Genomic DNA, 22226 nt, shown 5'->3' with positions numbered 1-22226 from the left:
TCTGTACTAAAAATACAAAAATTAGCTGGGCGTGGTGGCATGCGCCTGTGATCTCAGCTACTAGGGAGGCTGAGGGAGGAGAATTGCTTGAACTCAGGAGGCAGGGGTTGCAGTGAGCCGAGATTGTGCCACTGCACTCTAGCTTAGGCAATTGAGTAAGACCCTGCCATAATAATTTTTTTTTTTTTTTTTTGAGATGGAGTTTTGCCCTTTCCCCCAGGCTGGAGTGCCATGACGCAATCTCGGCTCACTGCAACTTGCGCCCCCCAGGTTCAAACAATTCTTCTGCCTCGCAAGTAGCTGGGATTATAGGCACCCACTACCACGCCTGGCTAATTTTTGTATTTTTAGTAGAGATGGGGTTTCGCCATTTAGCCTGGCTGGCCTCTTAACTCCTAACCTCAGGTGATCCACCCGCCTCGGCCTCCCAAAGTGCTAGGATTATAGGCATGAGCCTTTGTGCCCAGCCAATAATAACTTATAAAACATGAAACAATTTAGTGGGAAAAGCGGCCGGCTTTTTTTGGGGAATTACTTTCTGTCATAAAGAAGATAGATGGGTTCTCATGTCTTCTACATTCAGTCTGTTACGCAGTCACATATCATGTAGACTCTGGAAGACACCACTGTACACTTGTGAAAGAGTGAAAAGAAGCAAATAACGCCTTAGTATGATTATGAGAAACATTTTGACTTCACAGTGCTCTGAATGGGAACCTCCAGGGATCCCTCAGGCACACTTTGAGAACCAATCTATATAAAGTGATGGTTCACAATGATTCTCAAGCCTTAGTTTCAGAATCATTTGGGGCAGCTTTTCAAAGATGCTGTTCCTGCCACCTACCACAAGGATTCTGATTCATTGTGTCTGTGAGGGGTCTCAGATCTCTGCATTTTTAATCTTATGTGATTCTTAAGTATGAGGTAGAAGTACCTTTCTTCAGGAAATTCTGTTCTAAGCTTTTACCCTGAGAAAATAAAACCTGCATGCTTTCACCAGGGACAGTGGAAGACTCCACTGAAACAGATCTGCTAGACCACTAAGTTTATCCTTGTCACCCAGTTTGCTCTTGGAAAGAATCGGTTACCTTTTGTCGCTAAACCAATCATGACATAAACTTGTGCTTTACCTCCTGTAGCACAGCCAAGACAAGGCTGGAACATTTAATTAAGGTTTTTACTAAGGACTCAGGAATAGCAACAGGGAAATATCTATGTAACTAGATGACCTGACATAAAATCTATCTTCTGATTGCAGTCTATTGTGAGAATGCTGCTCTTCCTAGCTCCCAGCCTTCCTTAGGGCAGAAGGCTGTCTTTTTATTAGGAAAAGAGGGAGGACAAAGGAGAGCCTTTTCCTTTTGTCTGTTACTCTTAGAAATGAATAGGTACATAATAGAAAATAAATATTTATTGTTGGTAATGTTTACACAGCAATGTTAGAGCCTCTCTGTAGTGAAACAAAAATAATATTCTTACCAAAAATTAAAAATTAAAAAATGAGGCAATGGTAAAAATCAATGAACTTGTCTTTCTGATATAGAAAATAACAGGATGATTGTTAATACATGTTCAGGAATCTAAGAAAATGTTTCATATAGGCCTATCATGTAGCATTTTTATTTGCATAACTATGGTCAACATAGGATTCTCCATATAGGGGTCTCTCATTGAGAATGTTTCTTGTGTACCAATAGAAAAGCCTCTTTGGTAGATTTTCCGGTTTATAATTATTTAACCAGAAGATACACAGGAGGTTCTATTGTATGTACCTGTAGAACACATCCCAGTAAGGGTCCTATGGAGAAAGACCTGGTGTCAGCAATAACCTTCGTTATTCTAACTGTGAAACGTTCATTAATGTGAATAATATTCTCAAAGGTTCTCTACAATGAGAATCATCCAGTAAAGCTTTTTACCTGACAATTTAAAAGTTGTAAAGTTGTTAGTTAAATATGTAGAATTATCAAAAGAGGTTGACTTTGGAAAACAAACTGAATTTGCTAAGGGAAGGAAAACTTGAAAATAATCATCTTAGATGTGGAATACAATTTGACCTAAGCAATTGTTTCAAAACTGTCTTCAGTTTCTTGGAAAAAAATTGTTAGGGATGATATATAGAAATACATATCTAGGCCAGGCACGGTGGCTCATGCCTGCAATCCCAGCCCTTTGGGAGGCCAAAGTGGATGGATCACGAGGTCAAGAGATCGAGACCATCCTGGTCAACATGGTGAAACCCTGTCTCTACTAAAAATACAAAAATCAGCTGGGCATAGTGGTGCGTGCCTGTAGTCCCAGCTACTCAGGAGGCTGAGGCAGGAGAATCACTTGAGCCCCGGAGGCAGAGGGTGCAGTGAGCCGAGATCACGCCACTGCACTCCAGCCTGGGCGACAAAGCAAGACTCGTCTCAAAAAAAAAAAAAAAGAAAGAAAAAAGAAATACATATCTAATGTTACAGATTCTGGTTTATTGGTTAATTACTATGCACTTTTTTCAGTTTAAAAAATAATCTTATTTTATATACTTCTCTCAGTATAATTTTTCATGACATTTCAGCATGTTGATAATATGTGTGCATCTATTTCAGTGCCTTAAAGTATTTTGAGAGCAATCTTTTGCTGACAGTTAAAGAACTGTTAAGAATGAAATACTGTTCATTAAAAGGATCTGTGAAATCATTTACCCCTGTTATAAAATAGTTATATGCAAATACACTTGTCATTTTATTTGGCAAAGTCATTCAGTTTGATAATCAAACATTTATTAGGTGCCTTTGCTTTAACCAACATTACTTTCATTTAATACTCAGAAATGTAAAGATGTGATATTTTTGAATACTAACTCAATGGTGTGCTTAATTTTTCAACTATTCTTTGTGTCATGAGCTGAACTAGCATGAAGACTCTTTAGTAGGGTTTACTCCTTTGTTCCTTCTTTTCCTAAGTACAAACCATTTTATGAAAAAATTGCTCGTTGCACTAAATCTTCAAATGGAAATGGCTTATTCAGTAGACCAATATTTGGCTTTGTCATTTGTTTTAATGTATTTTTTGCACAGGTGATTTATATTCGTTATAGAAGATTATAATATGCAGATATACTAAAATGATCCTTAAATCACCTATTATTCTGCCTTTCACATATAATCACTGCCGGTTCTAGTGGTGCGTGCCTGTTGTCCCGGCTACTCAGGAGACTGAGGCAGCAGGATCCCTTGAGCCCAGAAGTTCTGGGGTGTAGTGTGCTCTGCCAGTCGGTCAGGTGTCTGCACTAAGTTTGGCATCAATTTGGTGATCTCACTGGAACGGGGGACCACCAGGTTGCCCACTGGAAAAGGAGCAAGAACGAATGCTGATCAGTAGTGGTATTACACCTGTGAATAGTCACTGCATTCCAGCTTGAACAACACAGGGGGAACTTGTCTCTTTTAAAAAGTGAGAAAAAAAGGCCGGGCACAGTGGCTCTTGCCTGTAATCCCAGCACTTTGTGAGGCCGAGGTGGGCTGATCAGGAGTTCAAGACTAGCCTGGCTAACATGGTGAAACCCCATCTCTACTAAAAATGCAACAATTAGCCAGGCATGGTGGCGGGCGCCTGTAATCCCAGCTACTCGGGAGGCTGAGGCTGAAGAATCACTTGAACCCGGGAAGCAGAGGTTGCAGTGAGCCGAGATCATGCCATTGCACTCCAGCCTAAGCGACAGAGCAAGACTCTGTCTCGCAAAAAAGAAAAAAGTAAAAAATAAAATTTAGAAATTAAAAACTACTGGTAACATTTTGATGTGCATCCTTTCAGATATTTTTTAGTGTATCAGCTTTTAGTCTTGTTTTAATTAAAAGGCAGCTGCCTTTGTTATTTTAATCCTACTTTATTGAAATCTAATTTATTTGTCTTTTGCATTAAAAATTACATTATGAACTTACCGTAACTTTAAATAGAATAATAACTGTTAGGGAAATGCCTTTTATTATAATTACATTTTTTGCTGTCCAAAAAAGTTATTATTATTATTATTATTTTTTTTTTTTTGAGATGGAGTTTCACTCTTGTTGCCCAGGCTGGAGTGCAATAGCGCAATCTCACCTCACTGCAACCCCCACCTCCCAGGTTCAAACGATTCTCCTCCCTCAGCCTCCCGAGTAGCTGGGATTACAGGAGCCCACCACCATGCTCGGCTAATTTTGTATTTTTTTAGTAGAGACGGGATTTCGCCATGTTGGTCAGGCTGGTCTTGAACTCCTGATCTCAGGTGATCCACTCACCTCAGCCTCCCAAAGTGCTGGGATTACAGGTGTGAGCCACTACACCTGGTCATTTTTTAATTTTTAAAATTGTTTTCATCTGCTGCCTTTCAAACTTAAAATTGCAGTAGTATAAACAACAAAGTACAAGTGTTGAGAATGAAGTATTTCCAAACCTATTAAAAATGCGTATCAATAGGTTGTACTTGAAAGTAGATTACCTAGCTGAGCTCAGTGGCTCACACCTGTAATTCCCAACACTTAAGGAGGCAGAGGCAGGAATATAGCTTGAGCCCACGAGTTCGAGACCAGTCTAGGCAACATAGCAAGATCCTATTCTTCACAAAAAGGAAAAAGAAAAAAAAAAACACAAATTGTAGAAGTAGATTATCTAAAGAAACTCTGGCTTTAGTTTATGCTTAACTTCCAAGGAATTCAATATTTAGCGCATGCATTATCTAATCTATCTTTGTATTTGCAATCAGGGAAACAAAATGTACCCATTTTGTAGATTAAGGAATTAAGACATAAAATGGAATGACTTGCTCTAAACTGGGTAGTGTATCCTTTAGGGTTAGATTTAGCTATGACAGAAAATCCAGAAAAACAGTTGCTTACAAGGTCAAATTTTATTTCCCATGCAAAAGTTCAGAGGGAAGCAGTTCAGGGCTGGTAGATCAACCTCATAAAATCATCCGATTCCTGGACTGTTGATCTGCCAGTCTCATCACTCTGTAAACTTGGGGTCTCAAGGCAGCTGCACTGGCACCAGCCAACACATTTGTATTTCAGCCAGTAGGAAGAAGCAGATTCCTTCCCTTTTAAATTTAAACAGCTTTATTGACATGGTTCACATGCTGTGCAATTCACCCATTTAAAGTATACAATTCAGGCTAGGCGAATGGCCCACTGTAATCCCAGCACTTTGGGAGGCAGAGGTGGATCACCTGAGGATCAGGAGTTCAAGACCAGCCTGGCCAACATGGTGAAAGCCTTTTGCCAAACTTTTCCAAAGGACCATCCCTAGTTTCCATTCCCACTAGCAGCGTATAGAGGTTCTGATTTCTCCACATCCTCCCCAATACTTGTCTCATTTTAATTACGGCCATCCTGTGGATATGAAATGGTATCTCACTGTAGTTTGATTTGTATTTCCATGTGTTTACTGTTCATTTGTATATCTTTAGAGAAATATCCAGTTTCTTTGTCCATTTGAGAATTGGATTGTCTTTTACTTGTTAAGTTGTGAAAGTTGATTCCAGTACAAATCCCTTTCCTCCCATTCCGTGGGTTATCTTTATACCCACTTATTGGAATCGTTTACAACACAAAGGTTTTCATTTTGAAAACTTTTGTAGTTCATCCAGCTTGTGCTTTTGGCATCCTAAGAAACAATTGCCTGGCCCGGTATGATGAAGAGTCGCTCCTGTGTTTTTTGTGTTTGGTTGGTTTTTGTTTTCGTTTTTGTTTTGTTTGTTTTTGAGACGGAGTCTCCCTCTGTAGCCCAGGCTGAAGGTGCAGTGGCACAATCTCGGCTCACTGCAATTTTCATCTCCTGGGTTCAAGTAATTCTCTTGCCTCAGCCTCCCAAGTAGCTGGGATTACAGGCGTGAGCCACCGTACCTGGCCCTTTCTCCTGTTTTTTCATAAGAGTTTTATATTCTAGGTCTATGATGTATTTTCAGTTAATGTGTGCCCTTGTTACTGGTGGAAGGTATCTGAGTCATGTGGCACCAAAATATGTTAGCGGGAAGGAATCTATATGGGTCTGCAGCAACCTCAGTTCCTGCCTCCTGAGAAGAAAGAATTCCACTGAGGGGCATAAGGCAGAAGGAGAGACTGAGGCAAGTTTTAGAGCAGGAGTAAAAGTTTATTAAAAAGCTCTACAGCAGGCCGGGTGCTGTGGCTCAAGCCTGTAATCCCGGCACTTTGGGAGGCTGAGACGGGCGGATCATGAGGTCAGGAGATCGAGACCATCCTGGCTAACACGGTGAAACCCCGTCTCTACTAAAAAATACAAAAAACGTGGCGGGCGCCTGTAGTCCCAGATACTCGGGAGGCTGAGGCAGGAGAATGGCGTAAACCCGGGAGGCAGAGCTTGCAGTGAGCTGAGATCCAGCCACTGCACCACAGCCTGGGCGACAGAGCAAGACTCGGTCTCAAGAGAAAAAAAAACTCTACAGCAGAAATGAAAGGAAGGAAAGTACACTCGGAAGAGGGCCAAGCGGGTGACCTAAAAGACAAGTACACAGTTTGACTTTTTGACCTGAGGTCTTATACATTGGCATACTTCTGGGGTCTTGCATCCCTTCTCCCCTGATTCTTCCCTTGGGGGGCCTGTCCGCATGGGCAGTGGCCTGCCAGCACTGGGGAGGGGAGTGTGCACCCTGTGTTTCCCGGAGTTGTACCCATGCTCACTGGAGGCGTTCTTCCCTTACCAGTCCAGTGTCCTTGGAGGGTCACATGTCGGTTCAACTCCGCAATTTGTGTAAGCCCACTTGCGCAGCTCCTGAGATCTCACCGAGAAGCTGATCACCAGTTTCAGGTTTTCTCTCTGTCGGGAGACTGCCTTTCCCTGGCCCCACTGGGTCAATTATCAGTTTAGAGGGAGCATAACAACCGCCTGACTGTCGCCTGCTGGTTGCCTGAGGTTCCTGGTTGGGAGCGTGGCCCTCTCCTGCCCTACTCGAGCCTGACTAGCTACCTGCTGTCACTCCCCTTCCCTTTTAAGGACTTTTCTGGAATATTGCCTGTGCCACCTGTGTTTTATTCGCTGGCCAGAACTTAGTTACTGGCCATCCCCGTGGTCTGTATAGGAGACTGGACAATGTGTATTTCAGGCGTTGGGCGTCATGTGTAGCCGCCGGAATGCCTGTTCAGCCATGGTCCAGCCTGAACGAGCGGCCCTCTTGCTTCATTTTGCGGGGGAGCTGCTGCTTGCCCGCGGTCACCCCAGCGGTCTGGCGGAGCCCTTAGCGCGCAGGGCCGCTCACGCCCCTCGGGGATCCACCCCAAGGAGAGCGGTCCTGAGGACCTGCCGGGCCTTTACCTCCGCGGATTTTGGCTCTTCGCTGTTTCCCTTTGGAGAAGCAAAAGAAACGGTGCCCCTCGCGGTTTCTGCGTTTCCCCCGCGTTGCCAGCGTCCACTCGCGCCGCGCCCCTCGCCCGGAGCCGCCCCTCCCAAGGGCGATAACCCGGAGGGCAACGGCCGCGGGCGGCGCTGCGGTGGCAATGGCGGCGCCCCCTGCACCAGCCACGGAGGGGTCCCCGCAACCGGAGCCGCACGCCCCGGAGCTCGGCCCGGGGAGCGCCAGGCGAGGGCGAGAGGTGAGCGGGGCGGCGCGGGGCGGGAAGAGGCTGCGCCCCTGGGGACCTCGAGGGAGTCGCCTCGTAGCCCCTTTTCCAGCTGGGTGCAACCCGGCGGGGCTCGGCCCAAACCTGCCGGCTCAGGGGCTGCCCTCGCGGGGTGACACGGCTGGGAGCGGGGAGGCTGGGAGGTGCCGGCGCCGGATAGAAACTAGGACGGGAAGCCTAGCCCTAGCCAAGGAAACAGCTTGGGGATGCGTGGTCCCTGCTGTCCTGATTCCCGGCTTAGGGGTCTTGTCCGTGCCAGCGCAGGTCCTCCCGGAGTCCCGAGCTCTGGGCAGGCAGGGCTTTCTGAAGCGCCTGGGGAGGCTGCGTCCTTCCCGACCTCAGGCAGCTGCTGTGCCCTCGGCCTCCCTCCCAGAACCTGGTCTCCCCGGGCACCAGGCTCCGCTTGGAGGCTGCCTCAGGGAAGGTCCTGGCCATGGGCTCCCACAAGAAGGGAGGAGGGCAGGTGGGAGCGGCGGGGTCTTCGGGGCCCCTTGTCCCTTGCCTGATGCGGCTGGGCCGTGCTGGCCAGCGGGGCTGTGCCGGACGGGGCAAGGGGCCTGGGGCTTCCTGGGTCTCACTGAGGGCGCCTGCTCCCTGCTCATGCCCAAGGCCTTCTGTGGCCTCCCCTGACCACCTCAGCCCCCAGCCTGGTTCAGGGCGTCCTACCAGGCACCGCGGAGCACAGGATTGCGTCCCACAAGAAAGTGAGGTGAGATGAAGGGGCTCTCCGGGGACTCTGACTTCCCAGGGAAACTTAGAAATTCAGGGTGAGATTAACAGCAAGAGGGAAACACTCGCATTGCCGGTGAAGCGTCGGCGTGGAATCCTCGTTCAACTCTCTGAGGGGTGGCAGCCCCGGTCGCTCCAGAGACCGATGCGCAGAAGCCGAGGTGCCCTGCCCTGGGTCCCGCAGCTACAGACAGCAGGGCTGCGCCTCTCGCCCGGAGCCGCCCCTCCCAAGGGGCTTCTCCTTGTACCGCTCACTGTACAGCTGTGCGGGACTTTTATGGCTTTCGGTAAAACTGTCATCCTCAAGACGGCAAGACGGGACCATATTCCTGGCTTCCCTTGGAAGTTATTTCTAAAGTTCGAAAAACTTGCTAGGCCCGTTTTGGGGGATACAAGAGTCCCCACTGGGGGAGAGGGGGACTGTCACATTGAATTCTGCCTGTTCTTAAAGTTTTCTGGAAGCTGAAATGATGTTCACACAAATGTGAGGAAAGAATCATCCTACCCCAGTGTGGTTTTCCCCCGTGGGTAGGAAGAGTGTGCAAAGTGTGATAATCCCTTATCTGCGGAGACCTTCCCTTCACAAGAGCCTGCTGGGGTGTCCTGCAAGATGTGGAAATGGGTGAAGCCGTGTCATCTCCACTCCCTCCAGCCCCCAGCAAAGGATGAGAAAAGATGCCCAGCTTCTTCCAAAGAAACAGCACTTTACACAGGGTCTTCATGGCCATTTATTGCTTCAACAGATATATATAGAGCACCTACTGTATACCAAGCTTTTTTCTAGGTACTGGAAACACCATGATAAATAAAAGAGTTCATGCTCTCAGAGAGCTTACACTCCTGTAGGGAGAGGCAGAAACTAAATGAGAATATAGCAGGCAATAGGTACAACTGAGAGAGGTGAGTGGTTAGGGAATGCCTCTTGAAGGAGGTGACATTTAAGCCGGTGACATCAAACCAGAATGACAAGGAGTCACCTTCCAGGCAGAGGAATGGGAAATGCAAAGGCCCTGAGGCAGCAACAGACTTGATGATTTTGAGGAATAGGAAGGAGCCCAGCGTGGCTGAAGGAGAGCTATTTGAGGTGAGGAGCCCGGCGTGGCTGAAGGAGAGCTATTTGAGGTGAGGTGGGTAGGGGGCCGATTGGGTGGACTGCTTAGCCATGATCGGGACTTGGAGTTTTGTTCAAACTGCAGTGGCATTGACTGAATACCATGGATCTGGAAGCAAACAAACAAAACACACACAAACACACACACACACCACAAAAAATACCTGCAATAGCAAAGCCATCAGAGGGCTTTAATCAGAGAGGAGATGGAATCTCATTATTTATTTGTGACTGAGTGGCTGTTGCCCAGGCTGGAGTGCAGTGGCGCCAATCTCAGCTCACTGCAATCTCTGCCTCTCAGGTTCAAGCGATTCTCTTGCCTCAGCCTCCTGAGTAGCTGGGATTACAGGCAGCCACTATGCCTGGCTAAGTTTGTGTTTTTAGTAGAGATGGGGTTTCGTCATGTTGGGCAGGCTGGTCTTGAACTCCTGGGCTCAAGCGATCCACCTACCTCCACCTCCCAAAGTGCTGGGTTTGTAGGGATGGGCCACCGTGCAATTTACGTTATTACAAGAGCACTGGCTGCTGGGTGGTGTGGATTGTAGGGAGCAAGGGCAGACACAGAGAAGCCACTTAGGAGGCACTCACTGATAGACAAGAATTGGAAAGAAGCATCAAAGATGACTCCTAAGTTTGTGGCCTGAGCCCCTTAGGGGACCAGCGATGCCATTTGCTAGGAGCTGGATTAGACAATGGGATAGCCATCAGGAGCTGTATGTAGACCATGCTAAGCTGAGACGCCTGCCAGGCATCCCTGGGGGGCTGTGGGCAGGCAGGCTATGGGTAAATGAGCTACCGCCTCATTTACTCATGAAACAACCTTGTGCAATTGGCAGGGATGTAGCATTTGACAGATGAGGAAAACAGGCTTGGAGAGATAATGTGATTTACTCAAGGTCACATAGAGGGGTAGGTGACAAAGGCAGGCTCAAGTCCAGGTCTCCTGACCTGCAGCTTACACAGCCGTGCTGACTCAGTAAATGACGGCGGCTTCAGCAGGAAGCCCAGGGTAAGATGTCCAGAAGAATGTCCCCCGGAAATGTTTAGAGGTCATGGTTTAAGATCTTTTTTCTCTTCTGTCTCACTTCCTCTTAGGATGACATGGGGGCAAAATAGGGCTGAGAGGTTGCTGGAAAAGCCCTGAAGACATCACAGGGACTCAGGATGCTTACTGAAGTCATAGGGTGTGGGGACCTGTTTTGTGTCTGTTGGGAGAAGGGCTTACTTCGTTCCTGTGTCTCCTCCAGGACAGCAGAGCCAGTCGCCTCTCATTCTGTACGAAGGTGTGCTATGGCATTGGTGGGGTCCCCAACCAGATAGCCTCTAGCGCCACAGCCTTTTACCTGCAGCTCTTCCTGCTTGATATAGCACAGGTAAGTGTGGGCAGCAGCCCAGTCTCTGCTGGCATCTTCCTTGGGGTCTGGTCCTTCCACCCCCACCTCTGCTTCTGCTCCCACCATCCTTGTAGACATCGCTTCTGACTCAAGCCTAACAAAAAGCCAGAAGCTAAAGAGGGCAAGGTCCTCAAGAATGTTTACTACAGCCTGTTTGTAGTGGGAAAATGAGAAACAATGTGGATCCCCGACAATATAGAAGCAGTTGGCTAAGTGAACTGTACCATAACCACATAATAGACCAAGCCTGTCCAACCCACGGCGGGACGGCTTTGAGTGTGGTCCAACACAAATTTGTAAACTTTCTTAAAACATTATGAAATTTTTTTGTGATTTTTTTTTTTTTAGGTCATTAGCTATCATTAGTGTTAGTGTATTTTATGTGTTTATATGTGGCCCAAGACAATTCTTTTTTTTTTTTTTTTTTTTGAGACAGAGCCTCCCTCTGTTGCCCAGGCTGGAGTGCAGTGGTGTGATCTCGGCTCACTGCAACCTCTGCCTCCCGGGTTCAAGCGATTCTCATGCCTCAGCCTCCCAAGTAGCTAGGATTACAGGCGCACACCACCATGTTCGGCTACTTTTTTTTTTTTTTTTTTTTTTTGAGATGGAGTCTCGCTCTGTCACCCAAGCTGGAGTACAACGGCACAATCTCGGCTCACTGCAACTTCCGCCTCCCGGGTTTAGCAATTCTCCTGCCTCAGCCTCCAGAGTAGCTGGGAATACAGATGCATGCCACCATGCCTGGCTAATTTTTTGTATTTTTGGTAGAGACAGGGTTTCACCATGTTGGCCAGGTTGGTCTTGAACTCCTGACCTCGTGATCCACCTGTCTCAGCCTCCCAAAGTGCTGGGATTATAGGCGTAAACCACCATGCCTGGCCTACAGCTTATTTTTGTATTTTTAATAAAGACAGGGTCTCGCCATGTTGGTCAGGCTGGTCTCAAACTCCTGGCCTTAGGTGATCCATCCACCACAGCTTCCCATAGTGCCGGGATTACAGGCATGAGCCACCGTGCCTCACCAAGACAATTCTTCTTCCAGTGTGGCCCACAGAAGCCAAGAGATTGGACTAACCTCACTATCAAATAGACTGTCATGCAGCCATTCAAAAGAATGATCTATACCAGTTGACTTACAGCGATTTCCATGATGCTCTGGTGAAAAAGAAAAGTTAGTTTTAGAGAAGAGTATATAAAATGATCCCATTTTAGCAAAACAAAGACAGGCTCCATATGTGTGTGTGTGGATGGATATGTGCGTATATATGTATTTGTCCGTGTTTAAAATGTGAGCATGGAGAAAATTCTAGAAGGATCTACACCAACTCGTTAATGTTGGCTACAGGAGGAAATGATGGAGAATGGAGGGTAAGTAAAACACAATTTTTAAAATGAGGTATCCAGCCAAGCATGGTGGCTCACAGCTGTAATCCCAGCACTTCGCCAGGCTGAGGAGGGAGGATCACTTGAGATAAGGAGTTCAAGACTAGCCTGGCCAATATGGTGAAACCCCATCTCTACTAAATATACAAAAATTAGCCGGGCATGGTGGCACACACCTGTAGTCCCAGCTACTCGGGAGGCTGAGGCAGGACAATCGCTTGAACCTGGGAGGTGGAGGTTGCAGTGAGCCGAGACTGCACCACCACATTCCAGCCTGGTCAACAGAGCAAGGCTCCCTCTCAAAAACAAAACAAAACAAAACAGAACAAAAACCAACAACAAAAAAATGAGGTATCCAGCTGGGTGTGGTGGCTCACACCTGTAATCCCAGCACTTTGGGAGGTCAAGGTGGGAGGACCATTTAAACTCAGGTATTCAAGACCAGCCTGGGCAACATGGCAAAACTCCACCTCCACAAAAAATTTAAAAATACAAAAATTAGCTGGGCGTAGTGGCATGTGCCTGTGGTCCCAGCTACTTGGAAGGCTGAGGTGGGAGAATCACCTGAGCCCGGGAGGCGGTGGCTGCAGTGAGCCGAGACAGCGCCACTGCACTGCAGCCTGGGCAACAGAGAGAGGCCCTGTCTCAATTAAAAAATAATAATAATAAATAAAATGAGGTATCCACGAATGTTTAAGATGACACTCTGATATGATCCCATTTATATAAACTGATCAATCTCGGGCACACACAAAGAAGCCTATGAACAGCAGATGATCAAAGTGATTCTGGCTGTTGTCTCGGGATGCTGGGATTTCAGATGAGCTTCGCTTAGTATTTTCCCACATTGTTTGAATGTTTTTCTAAATAGTGCATTATTTACATAGTCAGAAAAAACAATGAATCCTTTCCATTGTGAAACACAGTGTCCACCTCTGTCAGCCCAGAGGCACCCTCCTTGCTCTGAGCCAGCCCCAGATGAGGGCCCTGGAGTCCTCTCCGCAGTGGCTGACATGAGTACTAATGGGAGTGTGCAGGGCGGCAGCATTCAGCTCCCTCCCCTGGGATCAGCGTCTTGGGGAAGGCTGAGGAGCCCTTGGCACTGTGGCTCTGCCCCGGCCGGTCCTGGTTCCCAGGCCCCCCTCCTGATGGCAAGCAGGCCTGGATGGGCTCTCTTCTGCTGCCAGGCCTCAGCTCTCTATCCCCTCCCCTGTCTGTTTCAGATCCCTGCCGCCCAGGTGTCACTTGTTCTGTTTGGGGGAAAAGTGTCGGGGGCAGCTGCTGACCCTGTGGCTGGATTCTTCATCAACAGGAGCCAGAGGACGGGGTCTGGACGGCTCATGCCTTGGTGAGCAACCGCTCAGTCCTTAGGATCCGGGCACCTGGTCCCGCCCCTCTGGTCGCTGTTTGTCACAGCCCTGTTTTCTAGCAGAAACCCGCTGGGTGGTTAGGAAACAAGCCTGGATAATGTCGCAGTTGCACTGGGGACCGACTATGAGTGACAAGGAGTTCAGAGACACTCATGGGGACTCTCCCTCCCCAGATGGAATGGGGCTGGACGAAGCCTCCAACACTCCCAGGCCTGGCCTGGGGCTCTGAGTGTGGAAAGGCTGGGATGGAGGCCACGCGAGGCCTCACGGAGGAAGTACAACTCAGTGTCCCAGTGTCCACACAGGGAGTGGCACCAGCGGCACCGAGTGTGCAGCTGGAGCTCCCACGAGGAGTGGCCACCCACTGCCTCCATGGCGCATCGGCCGCTTCTCCCCTGCTCCTGGCTCCCACCCAGGGAGCCCCAGCCTAGAGATTCTCAAGGGGCCGAGAAGGGGTGAGGGTCCTCCGGGCTGGGCCCTTCGTGTCCCCCTGTCCTGGTCCAGGGACCACTTCACCTTGGCTGTGCTTCCGCAGGGTGCTGGGCTGCACCCCCTTCATCGCCCTGGCCTACTTCTTCCTGTGGTTCCTGCCCCCCTTCACCAGCCTGCGAGGCCTCTGGTACACGACCTTCTACTGCCTGTTCCAGGGCCTGGCCACGGTAAGCAGGGCCCCTTCCTGGGCCTGTGCTCTGGTGAAGCCCATTGCTTGCTATGGCCACTGTGAAGTGTGCTGTGGGGGCAGGGTCACTGCCCTCCCCACCCGCCTGTGCCTGGACCATGCCATTGGCTCTCGCTGGCCTTGCGCGGGGCTGGCTGCCCCCTCCTGCCTTTGGGCCCCTAGCTCCGACTTCAGGTGGCCAGCTGGGGTACGTCGGGTTGGCCTGTGGGTGCCGGGATGTGACACCCGGGACTGGGGAGGATGCCCGCTGTCACCAGGCAAAGCTGGGGGCGGTTCTAAGCTCTGCCGGCACCCCAGTTCTTCCAGGTACCCTACACGGCGCTCACCATGCTGCTGACCCCCTGCCCAAGGGAGCGCGACTCGGCCACTGCCTACCGTAAGTGCAGCCATGGGTTTCAGGTACTGGGGAGGGAACTGCCCCTGGGACCCTAGTCCCTCTCAGTCACCGTAAGCAGCGCTCTGTCTCCAGGGATGACTGTGGAGATGGCGGGAACACTGATGGGGGCCACTGTCCACGGGCTCATCGTGTCTGGCGCCCACAAACAACACAGGTGCGAGGCCACTGTGACGCCGGGGCCAGTCACCATCTCCCCCAATGCGGTAAGTGCACTGGATGGCCAGGCCCCCCAACCTGGGGTCCCCTCTGCAGGGTCACCTCCTTCCTCAAGACTGGTTCTCCTGTCCACACCACTTTGCTGTCTTTTAGGGGGCTCACTGCGCCCCCTCATTCCTTCCCTGCTCCTCCAGTTGAGCAGATGGCTCCCAAATCTGATGTCCTCTGCTGAACCTGCCTCCTCCTGGGTTCCTTCTAGACGTAAAATCGAACAGACACTGGCCTGGCCACCTGAGCCACCTGGAGTGGAGGAGGCCAGCCCCACAGGTGGGGCGAGGGTGGGGAAAGCTGCAGGACAGGCTAGGGGAGGGGCAGCAGAGGGGTCTGGTGTCCTCCTGGAGCTGAAGCCCTTCCTATGACCCGTGCTCCCTCCCCCAGCCCTGACCGGGTGAGCTCCCAACCCCCAGTGTGAAATGGTGGAGGGGGGAAGCCCCCTTCCCTCCCTTTCACAGCAGGTCCCTTGAGCATTGAGCAGATACACCTCTATTTTATCCACCACATTTACCTTACCTCTTTTTCTATTCCCCCTTTCCTCAAGTTAATGACATTATCCTCCTCCAGCACTATCCTCTTCTCCCCCCTTCTCTCAACCCTCCAACCTATGACTGAATCCTGCCCAGTTTTTAGGCCAAAAGTCTTCTGAGATGCATCCAGCCATCTTGCACCCCACTGCCATGCCCTGGCCCATGCCACCAGCTCCCTCCCTACCCCACAACTGCTGCCTCCGCTTCCTACACGGCATCCCTGCCTCCCGCCACCTCCCCTGTGCGGTCAGGTGCCCTTTGAAAGGAGTTTGAGCATGGGTGGCCCTCGCTTTCAGGACTGGGCATGGGCCACCCTCCACAGCCTTCATGTAGGCCTCCCCTCTGTGTGCCCTGCACCCTGCTGTCTTGGCCTTTTGTGCTTTTTTTTTTTTTTTTTGAGATGGAATCTTATCTGTTGCCCAGGCTGGAGTGCAGGGGTGCAATCTCGGCTCACTGCAACCTCCGCCTCCCGGGCTCAGGCCATTCTCCTGCCTTAGCCTCCTGAGTAGCTGGGACTAAAGGTGCCCGCCACCACACCTGGCTAATTTTTGTATCTTTAGTAGAGATGGGGTTTCGCCACTTTGGCCAGGCTGGGTTTCGAACTCCTGACTTCAGGTGATCCGCCCATCTCAGCCTCCCAAAGTGCTGAGATTACAGGCATGAGCCACCACACCTGGCCTATGCTTGTTTTTAATATTTCAGATTTACACAAAGGCAGAGAGGCACAGATCTTACTGTGGTCCCTAGACCAGCAGCATCAACTCCTGGGACCTTTTCAGAAAGGTAGAGCCTCATGATTACAGGCATGAGCCACCGCTGGGATTACAGTGGTGGCTCACGCCTGTAATCCCAGCACTTTGGGAGGCTGAGGCGGGGGGATCACAAGGTCAGGAGTTCAAGACCAGTCTGGCCAACATAGTGAAATCCCGTCTCTACTAAAAATACACAAAAAATTAGCTGGGCGTGGTGGTGTGCGCCTGTAATCCCAGCTACTCGGGAGGCTGAGGCAGAAGAATCACGTGAACCCAGGAGGTAGAGGTTGCAGTGAGCTGAGATCGCGCCACTGCGATCTGCCTGGGCGACAGAAAGAGACTCTTGTCTCAAAAAAAAAAGAATCTGAAGACAGTAACAGCAGAGCATTGAACCCCAGAGGCAGTGCTCTTCAGCACATGAGGCCCAGGGTGGCTGCACAGGACGAGCGCCCTGCCCCGCCCCCCCTCTCTGCTCCTCTCCTCAGAGGCAGCCTCTCCTGAACTGGCTTTGGCTGTCACTCTTGTGCATGTCTTTATAGGCATTTTAATGCACATATATTCTTCCCTGAATGACAGGTAGCACTGTCCTGCTTCCTATATATACAGAGGCAGGGTCTTACTCTGCTACCCAGGCTGGAGTGCAATGGTGCAATCACAGCTCACTGCAACCCTGACCTCCCAGACTCAAGCGATTCTCCCACCTCAGCCTCCCTAGTAGCTGGGACTGCAGGTGCACACCACCACACCTGGGTAATTGTTGTATTTTCTTTGGTAGATACAGGGTTTCACCATGTTGCCCAGGCTGGTCTTGAACTCCTGGGCTCGAGGGATCCACCTGCCTCAGCCTCCCAAAGAGCTGGAATGAAAGGCATGAGCCACCGTTCCCGGCCCTGCTTCCTATATTAATCTTTTTTTTTGAGACGAAAGTCTCGCTCTGTCGCTCAGGCTGGAGTGCAGTGGTGCGATCTTGGCTCACTGCAACCTCTGCCTCCCCAGTTCAAGTGATTCTTTTGCCTCAGCATCCTGAGTAGCTAGGATGACAGGCGCCCACCACCACGCCCAGCTAAATGTTTGTATTTTTAGTAGAGATGGGGTCTCACTATGTTGGCCAGGCTGGTCTGGAACTCCAGACCTCAAATACTCCACCCACCTTGGCCTCCCGAAGTGCTGGGATGACAAGCATGAGCCACCGTGCCCGGCCCTGCTTCCTCCATTAATCTGAGTTACCATGTATCTCACCATGCTATAACCGCCTGCTCCTGGATCTGTCTTCCTCCCCACACTCTGAGCCCTATGGATGGACAGGGCTCACTTATTCATCATTGGAGCCTCGGGGCCTAGCATGCAGAAGGCAGCAGCAGTCAGTGTTTGCTTCATAGAATGCAGGAGGGAGCACTCTGGCTCCTGGGGCATCAGTGTCCTCTTTGCCATGCAGGGAACACAGGGTCAGCAGAAGGGGTACGTGGAAGGAGCAGCCCGGGCCCGGAGAGTGTGCTGTCCTGTGGGGTGATTGGGAGGTGGGGACCCAATGTCCTGGGCTTGGGCTGTGCCTCCCTCCTCTCCCTTTGGGAGGCAGTCCTGCCCCGCCCCTCAGGTGTCACCACCTCCAGGGGTTGAAGACATCACCCACCCCAGTCCTGTCCTGTCCCACAGGCCCGTCTCTACTACATTGCGGCTGCCGTGGTTGCGGTGACTTACCCTGTGTGCAGCAGTTTACTGTGCCTAGGGGTGAAGGAGCGGCCAGGTATGGGGTGTGGTGAGGAGGGAAGCAGAAGCTGGGGACAGGGGTGGTTTTTGGTTTAGAACTCTGCGAAGCCAAGGTGCCACCCTCCTGCATTGCAGACCCCTCCACCCCAGCCTCAGGCCCAGGCTTGAGTTTCCTGGCTGGGCTGGGCCTCACTACCCGCCACCCGCCCTACCTGAAGATGGTGATCTCCTTCCTGTTCATCTCTGCTGCTGTTCAGGTACCTCTGGCCAGCTGCCCCCAACAGGCTTGGTGCTGGCCATGCAGACCTTGCATAGGTTCAGGGTGCAGTCTCGGCCTGAGTTTTATAGGGAGAAACCTATGGCTGGCACATGGCTCAGAGGGGCTGGTGCTGGGAGATCCCGGTAGGGCCTGTGGGACTGGAGGGCCAGGGCCTGGGCACTAGGAGGCTGACAGCGTCTGGGTGATTTCCTCTCACATTACCGGAAGCGTAGTCAAGTCCACCTGATCACAGCTGTGCAGGTGAATGAGGGTGGCCTAGGAGTGGTGTTTATATCTGTGTTGGCAACAAGTGTCCTTTGTGGGGGAAGGGACTGTATGATGGTAGCAGCAAGCCAAAGTCCCAACGGAGAGGCCAGACTCGAGACCCTGTCCTTGCCCTTGACTTCTGAGCTCCTGCCATGCCCTGCACATACCCACTTCCTGTCCATCTCCTCAGGTGGAGCAGAGCTACCTGGTCCTGTTCTGTACACATGCCTCCCAGCTACACGACCACGTCCAGGGCCTGGTGCTAACCGTCCTGGTGAGGGGACCCGGGGTGGTGGAGGCTAGGTCACTTGGGGCCCTGAGTTGGGGACATGTGTGGCCAGAGCTCTGGTGGTCCACATTTTGGATTTTGCTTTGGTCTTGGCCACCCACATTCCAGCAGAGGGTAGAATTGGGGCCAGGATTACAACGTTCACAGCCACTGGTTTGAATCGGGGGCAAGGCCAAGGCCAGGCATCCCATCTAAAAGCCAAGGCCTCGAGGTCCCGGGTGAAGGCGCTGGCAGCACGGCCCTCGCGTGACGACACTGTCTGCTCACAGGTCTCAGCCGTGCTGAGCACCCCGCTGTGGGAGTGGGTTCTCCAGCGCTTTGGGAAGAAGACGTCAGCCTTCGGGATCTCTGTGAGTGAGGCAGGAATTAAGGGCTGGGAGTGGCTGGAGGGGAGAGGCGAGGGAGGTGACCGTGGTGCCTGAGCCGGGGTGGGTCTGTGTTCCCTTGAGTCTTCAGGGCCTGGCACAGGGTGAGGCACGGGGGTCATCAGTCAAGAGCCGTGTGTGAAGGAGCAGGCCCCACGAAGTAGCAGGTGGCGGGACAGCCGGTGTGTGTGTCTCCCCAGGCGATGGTGCCCTTTGCGATCTTGCTGGCTGCTGTGCCCACAGCACCTGTGGCTTATGTCGTGGCCTTTGTATCTGGCGTGAGCATTGCTGTGTCCTTGCTGCTACCCTGGTAGGCTGGGTGTGGGGGCCTCGTGTGTCCACAGTGGGTGTCGCCTCCTTCATGTCAACCTGCTGTCCCAGGTACCCTGCACCCAGCCTGTGCAGGAGATGGAGGCCACCAGCTCCATCCTCAGAGCCCTCCTGAGGACACCAGGCAGTAGGAATGGTGGGGGGCCCAGCAGGGGCCGGCGGGGGTAGGAGCACACAGGCCATCTGCTTCTCTGGTGGCCATTCTGGTCCTGGGCACAGGACTCAGGGATGAATCCACCTTGGCCTCTGTCCCCAGAGTTCACAGGCTGCTGGTGGCCAAGGGGCTAGAAGGGCTAACGCGATGCCCCTGCCACAGGTCCATGCTGCCAGATGTGGTGGATGACTTTCAGCTGCAGCACCACCACGGGCCAGGCCTGGAGACCATCTTCTACTCCTCCTACGTCTTCGTCACCAAGCTGTCTGGTGCATGTGCCCTGGGCATCTCCACCCTCAGTCTGGAGTGAGTCCCAGGGTTAGGATACAGCAGAGGCACCAAGAACCAGTGGGCGGGAAGAGGGCAAAGCCCCCCCACCTACCAAGCTCGGGGCACCCAGGAGCCTGAGGCCTAAGCGCTGCTCTTTGGAGACTGTGGGGAACCATTTCCCCATGTTTCTCTGTGCATGAGACTGAGAGGGCCAGCCCCCCCATTCTCAGTTTTCTCTAAACTCTCCCAGGTCAGCCTGTCTGTCCCCTTGACACTCCTCTCCTGATCTCGCCAGGAAATGAAGTCCACATTTCAGGAGGGGAAGGGGTGAGGTGTCTGGGGCCCCTCCACTCAGGGTGCCAGGCTCAGCAGGCCCTGCCCTAAGGCCGGGTGATGATTCTCCAGGTTCTCGGGGTACAAGGCAGGGGCCTGCAAGCAGGCAGAGGAGGTAGTGGTCACCCTCAAGGTCCTCATCGGCGCCGTGCCCACTTGCATGATCCTTGCTGGGCTCTGCATCCTCATGGTCGGCTCCACTCCAAAGACGCCCAGTCAGGACGCCTCCAGCCGGCTGAGCCTTCGCAGGTAAGCCCCGCACGTCCCCTGCACCCAGGGAGGCACAGGTGCGCTGCTGGGGGAATGACTAATACCAGTCTGCAGACGTCCCTGCTGTCACACAGTCCTGCCTCTGGGACACTCTTTCCTTAGCTCAGGGTCACCCTTTTCTCCTGGATTTTCTTCTGTTACCCTGGCCACCCCTTCTCAGTCTTCTTCCTTTGATCACCTGGTAGACTGTGGTATGTGAGGGTTCCCTCCTTGACTCCTATTGGTTTTGCTCTCCAAAGCCCCCTCAGTACCTCATCTGCTAGCCTGACCCAACTCAGGCACCCCTTGTGCCTGGTGACTGCTAGAGCTGCCCCTCCAGCCTGAGCTTCCCTCAACTTCCAGAGCCGCGTATTGCTGGCATGCAGACATGTCCACCTAGTAGCCCACAAGCCTGGCACTCAGTCTCGATGAACCTCAACAGAACTGATCTTGTCCCCCCAACTGGCTCCTCCTTCTGTGTCCCTGTCTTGGTGAATGGCACCATGGTTCCCCCTGGGGTGGAAGCCTGGGAGTCTTCGGCTCTTCCCTCCCACGGGCAATGCTGAGCAGGTCTCTGACCTGGTCCTTCCCCTACCAGAGCACCGACCCCACTGATGGGGAGGATTTACTCACTGTCTGATCTTCTGGGGAGGCTAGGGGAACCCTGAAGGCTGGGGCTGGCTGTTTTATTCCTTTGTATCCCAAGAGCCCAGCACAGAGCCTGAGGCCAAGCAGGTACTAAGGAATCACTGCTGCAGCATCTCCACGTCTGGCCCAGCAGACGTGCATGAGCACCCAATGTTCACCCACATAAGGTCCTCAAGCGTGCACACATCATGCAGGCCCACGCAGGACAGGCAGTGGGTGGTCCCGTCATCATCCACTCCCCGCCCAGGGTGACGGCCTCGGGCTCTGCAGCAGAGAGATACCAAGGGCACGCTTCCCAGTCAGGGAAGGCCAGGCGGATGGGCAACTGCTTGATGGCACCTGGAGAACCAGGGTTGTAGCTTATTTACAGGACTTGGGAGGGGAGGAGTTGAAGAGGAGTTGCTGGGAAGACAAGGAGCAGCCACCAAACCTTCCGCGGGTTTCTGCGGCAGGACAGAGGGGAGGGTCCACACCATTTCCATCCTTCTCCTTGGCTTCCTTCCCTTCCCACAGGAGGACCAGCTACAGCCTGGCGTAAAGCTTGAGAGGGTGACTGTGAATGGACACAGGGGCCAGCACCCTTGGGGTCTGACATCGCCCTCCTCCGCCCTGCAGCACCCGGCCTGGCAGTTTAGCACTCGGTCTTTTTCCCTGGGATGTGGAGTCTTTGGCAACATGTCCTGAAGGGACTGGCCTGTGCTTCAGGACCCCACTTGGCATTCCTTGTCTGCTGCCTTCAGACTATCTCAGATAGACCTGTGTCCCCGACTAGGCCAGTAGCACCTGCCTCTAGAAAAAGGAAGCTCCTGCCCAACCTGGCTTGTGGACCCTGTGGGAGCCCCAGGCCCAACAACCTGCGTGGATAGCAAAGCTCCCTGACAGAAGGACAGACACAAGGACTCTTGTTTGTCCCAGGGCTCCAGTGGACATCTGCTGAGGACACAGAGAGGTGAGAGTCACCACGTGAATGGGCAGAGTGTGGACAGGCAGACATGCCCAAGATGTACGATTAGGGAGACACAGACAGACCCAGGGAGGCCAGTGGGCCCCAGGGAGAACGGGACAGCAGTGGGGATGGGGACTGAGCAGGGCGGGCGCTGAGGTGCTCCTCAGGCCTCTCCCAGTTCCCAACCATTGACGCGACTGTTTCTATCAGGGTCAGAAATGGCTATCGAGCCAGCAAAGATCCATCATTTTCACAA

General features: G+C 51.9%; 1 protein-coding gene across 1 annotated transcript; it reads left to right on the top strand.

Moving 5' to 3' along the window:
• Positions 1-7111: 7111 nt before the first annotated feature.
• Positions 7112-22226, top strand: MFSD2B (major facilitator superfamily domain containing 2B). Its single transcript, XM_023229955.2, has 14 exons — positions 7112-7571; positions 10686-10811; positions 13439-13563; positions 14121-14244; positions 14562-14640; positions 14734-14864; positions 17807-17897; positions 17996-18117; positions 18577-18660; positions 18945-19025; positions 19241-19350; positions 19687-19830; positions 20200-20376; positions 21538-22226. Exons 1-14 carry the CDS (start codon positions 7476-7478, stop codon positions 21560-21562), a joined length of 1515 nt encoding a protein of 504 aa, XP_023085723.1. The 5' UTR covers positions 7112-7475; the 3' UTR covers positions 21563-22226.

This window comes from Piliocolobus tephrosceles, chromosome 15 (genome assembly GCF_002776525.5).
Source record: "Piliocolobus tephrosceles isolate RC106 chromosome 15, ASM277652v3, whole genome shotgun sequence".
Lineage (NCBI taxonomy): Eukaryota > Metazoa > Chordata > Mammalia > Primates > Cercopithecidae > Piliocolobus > Piliocolobus tephrosceles.
This window is presented reverse-complemented; position numbering and strand designations above follow the sequence as displayed.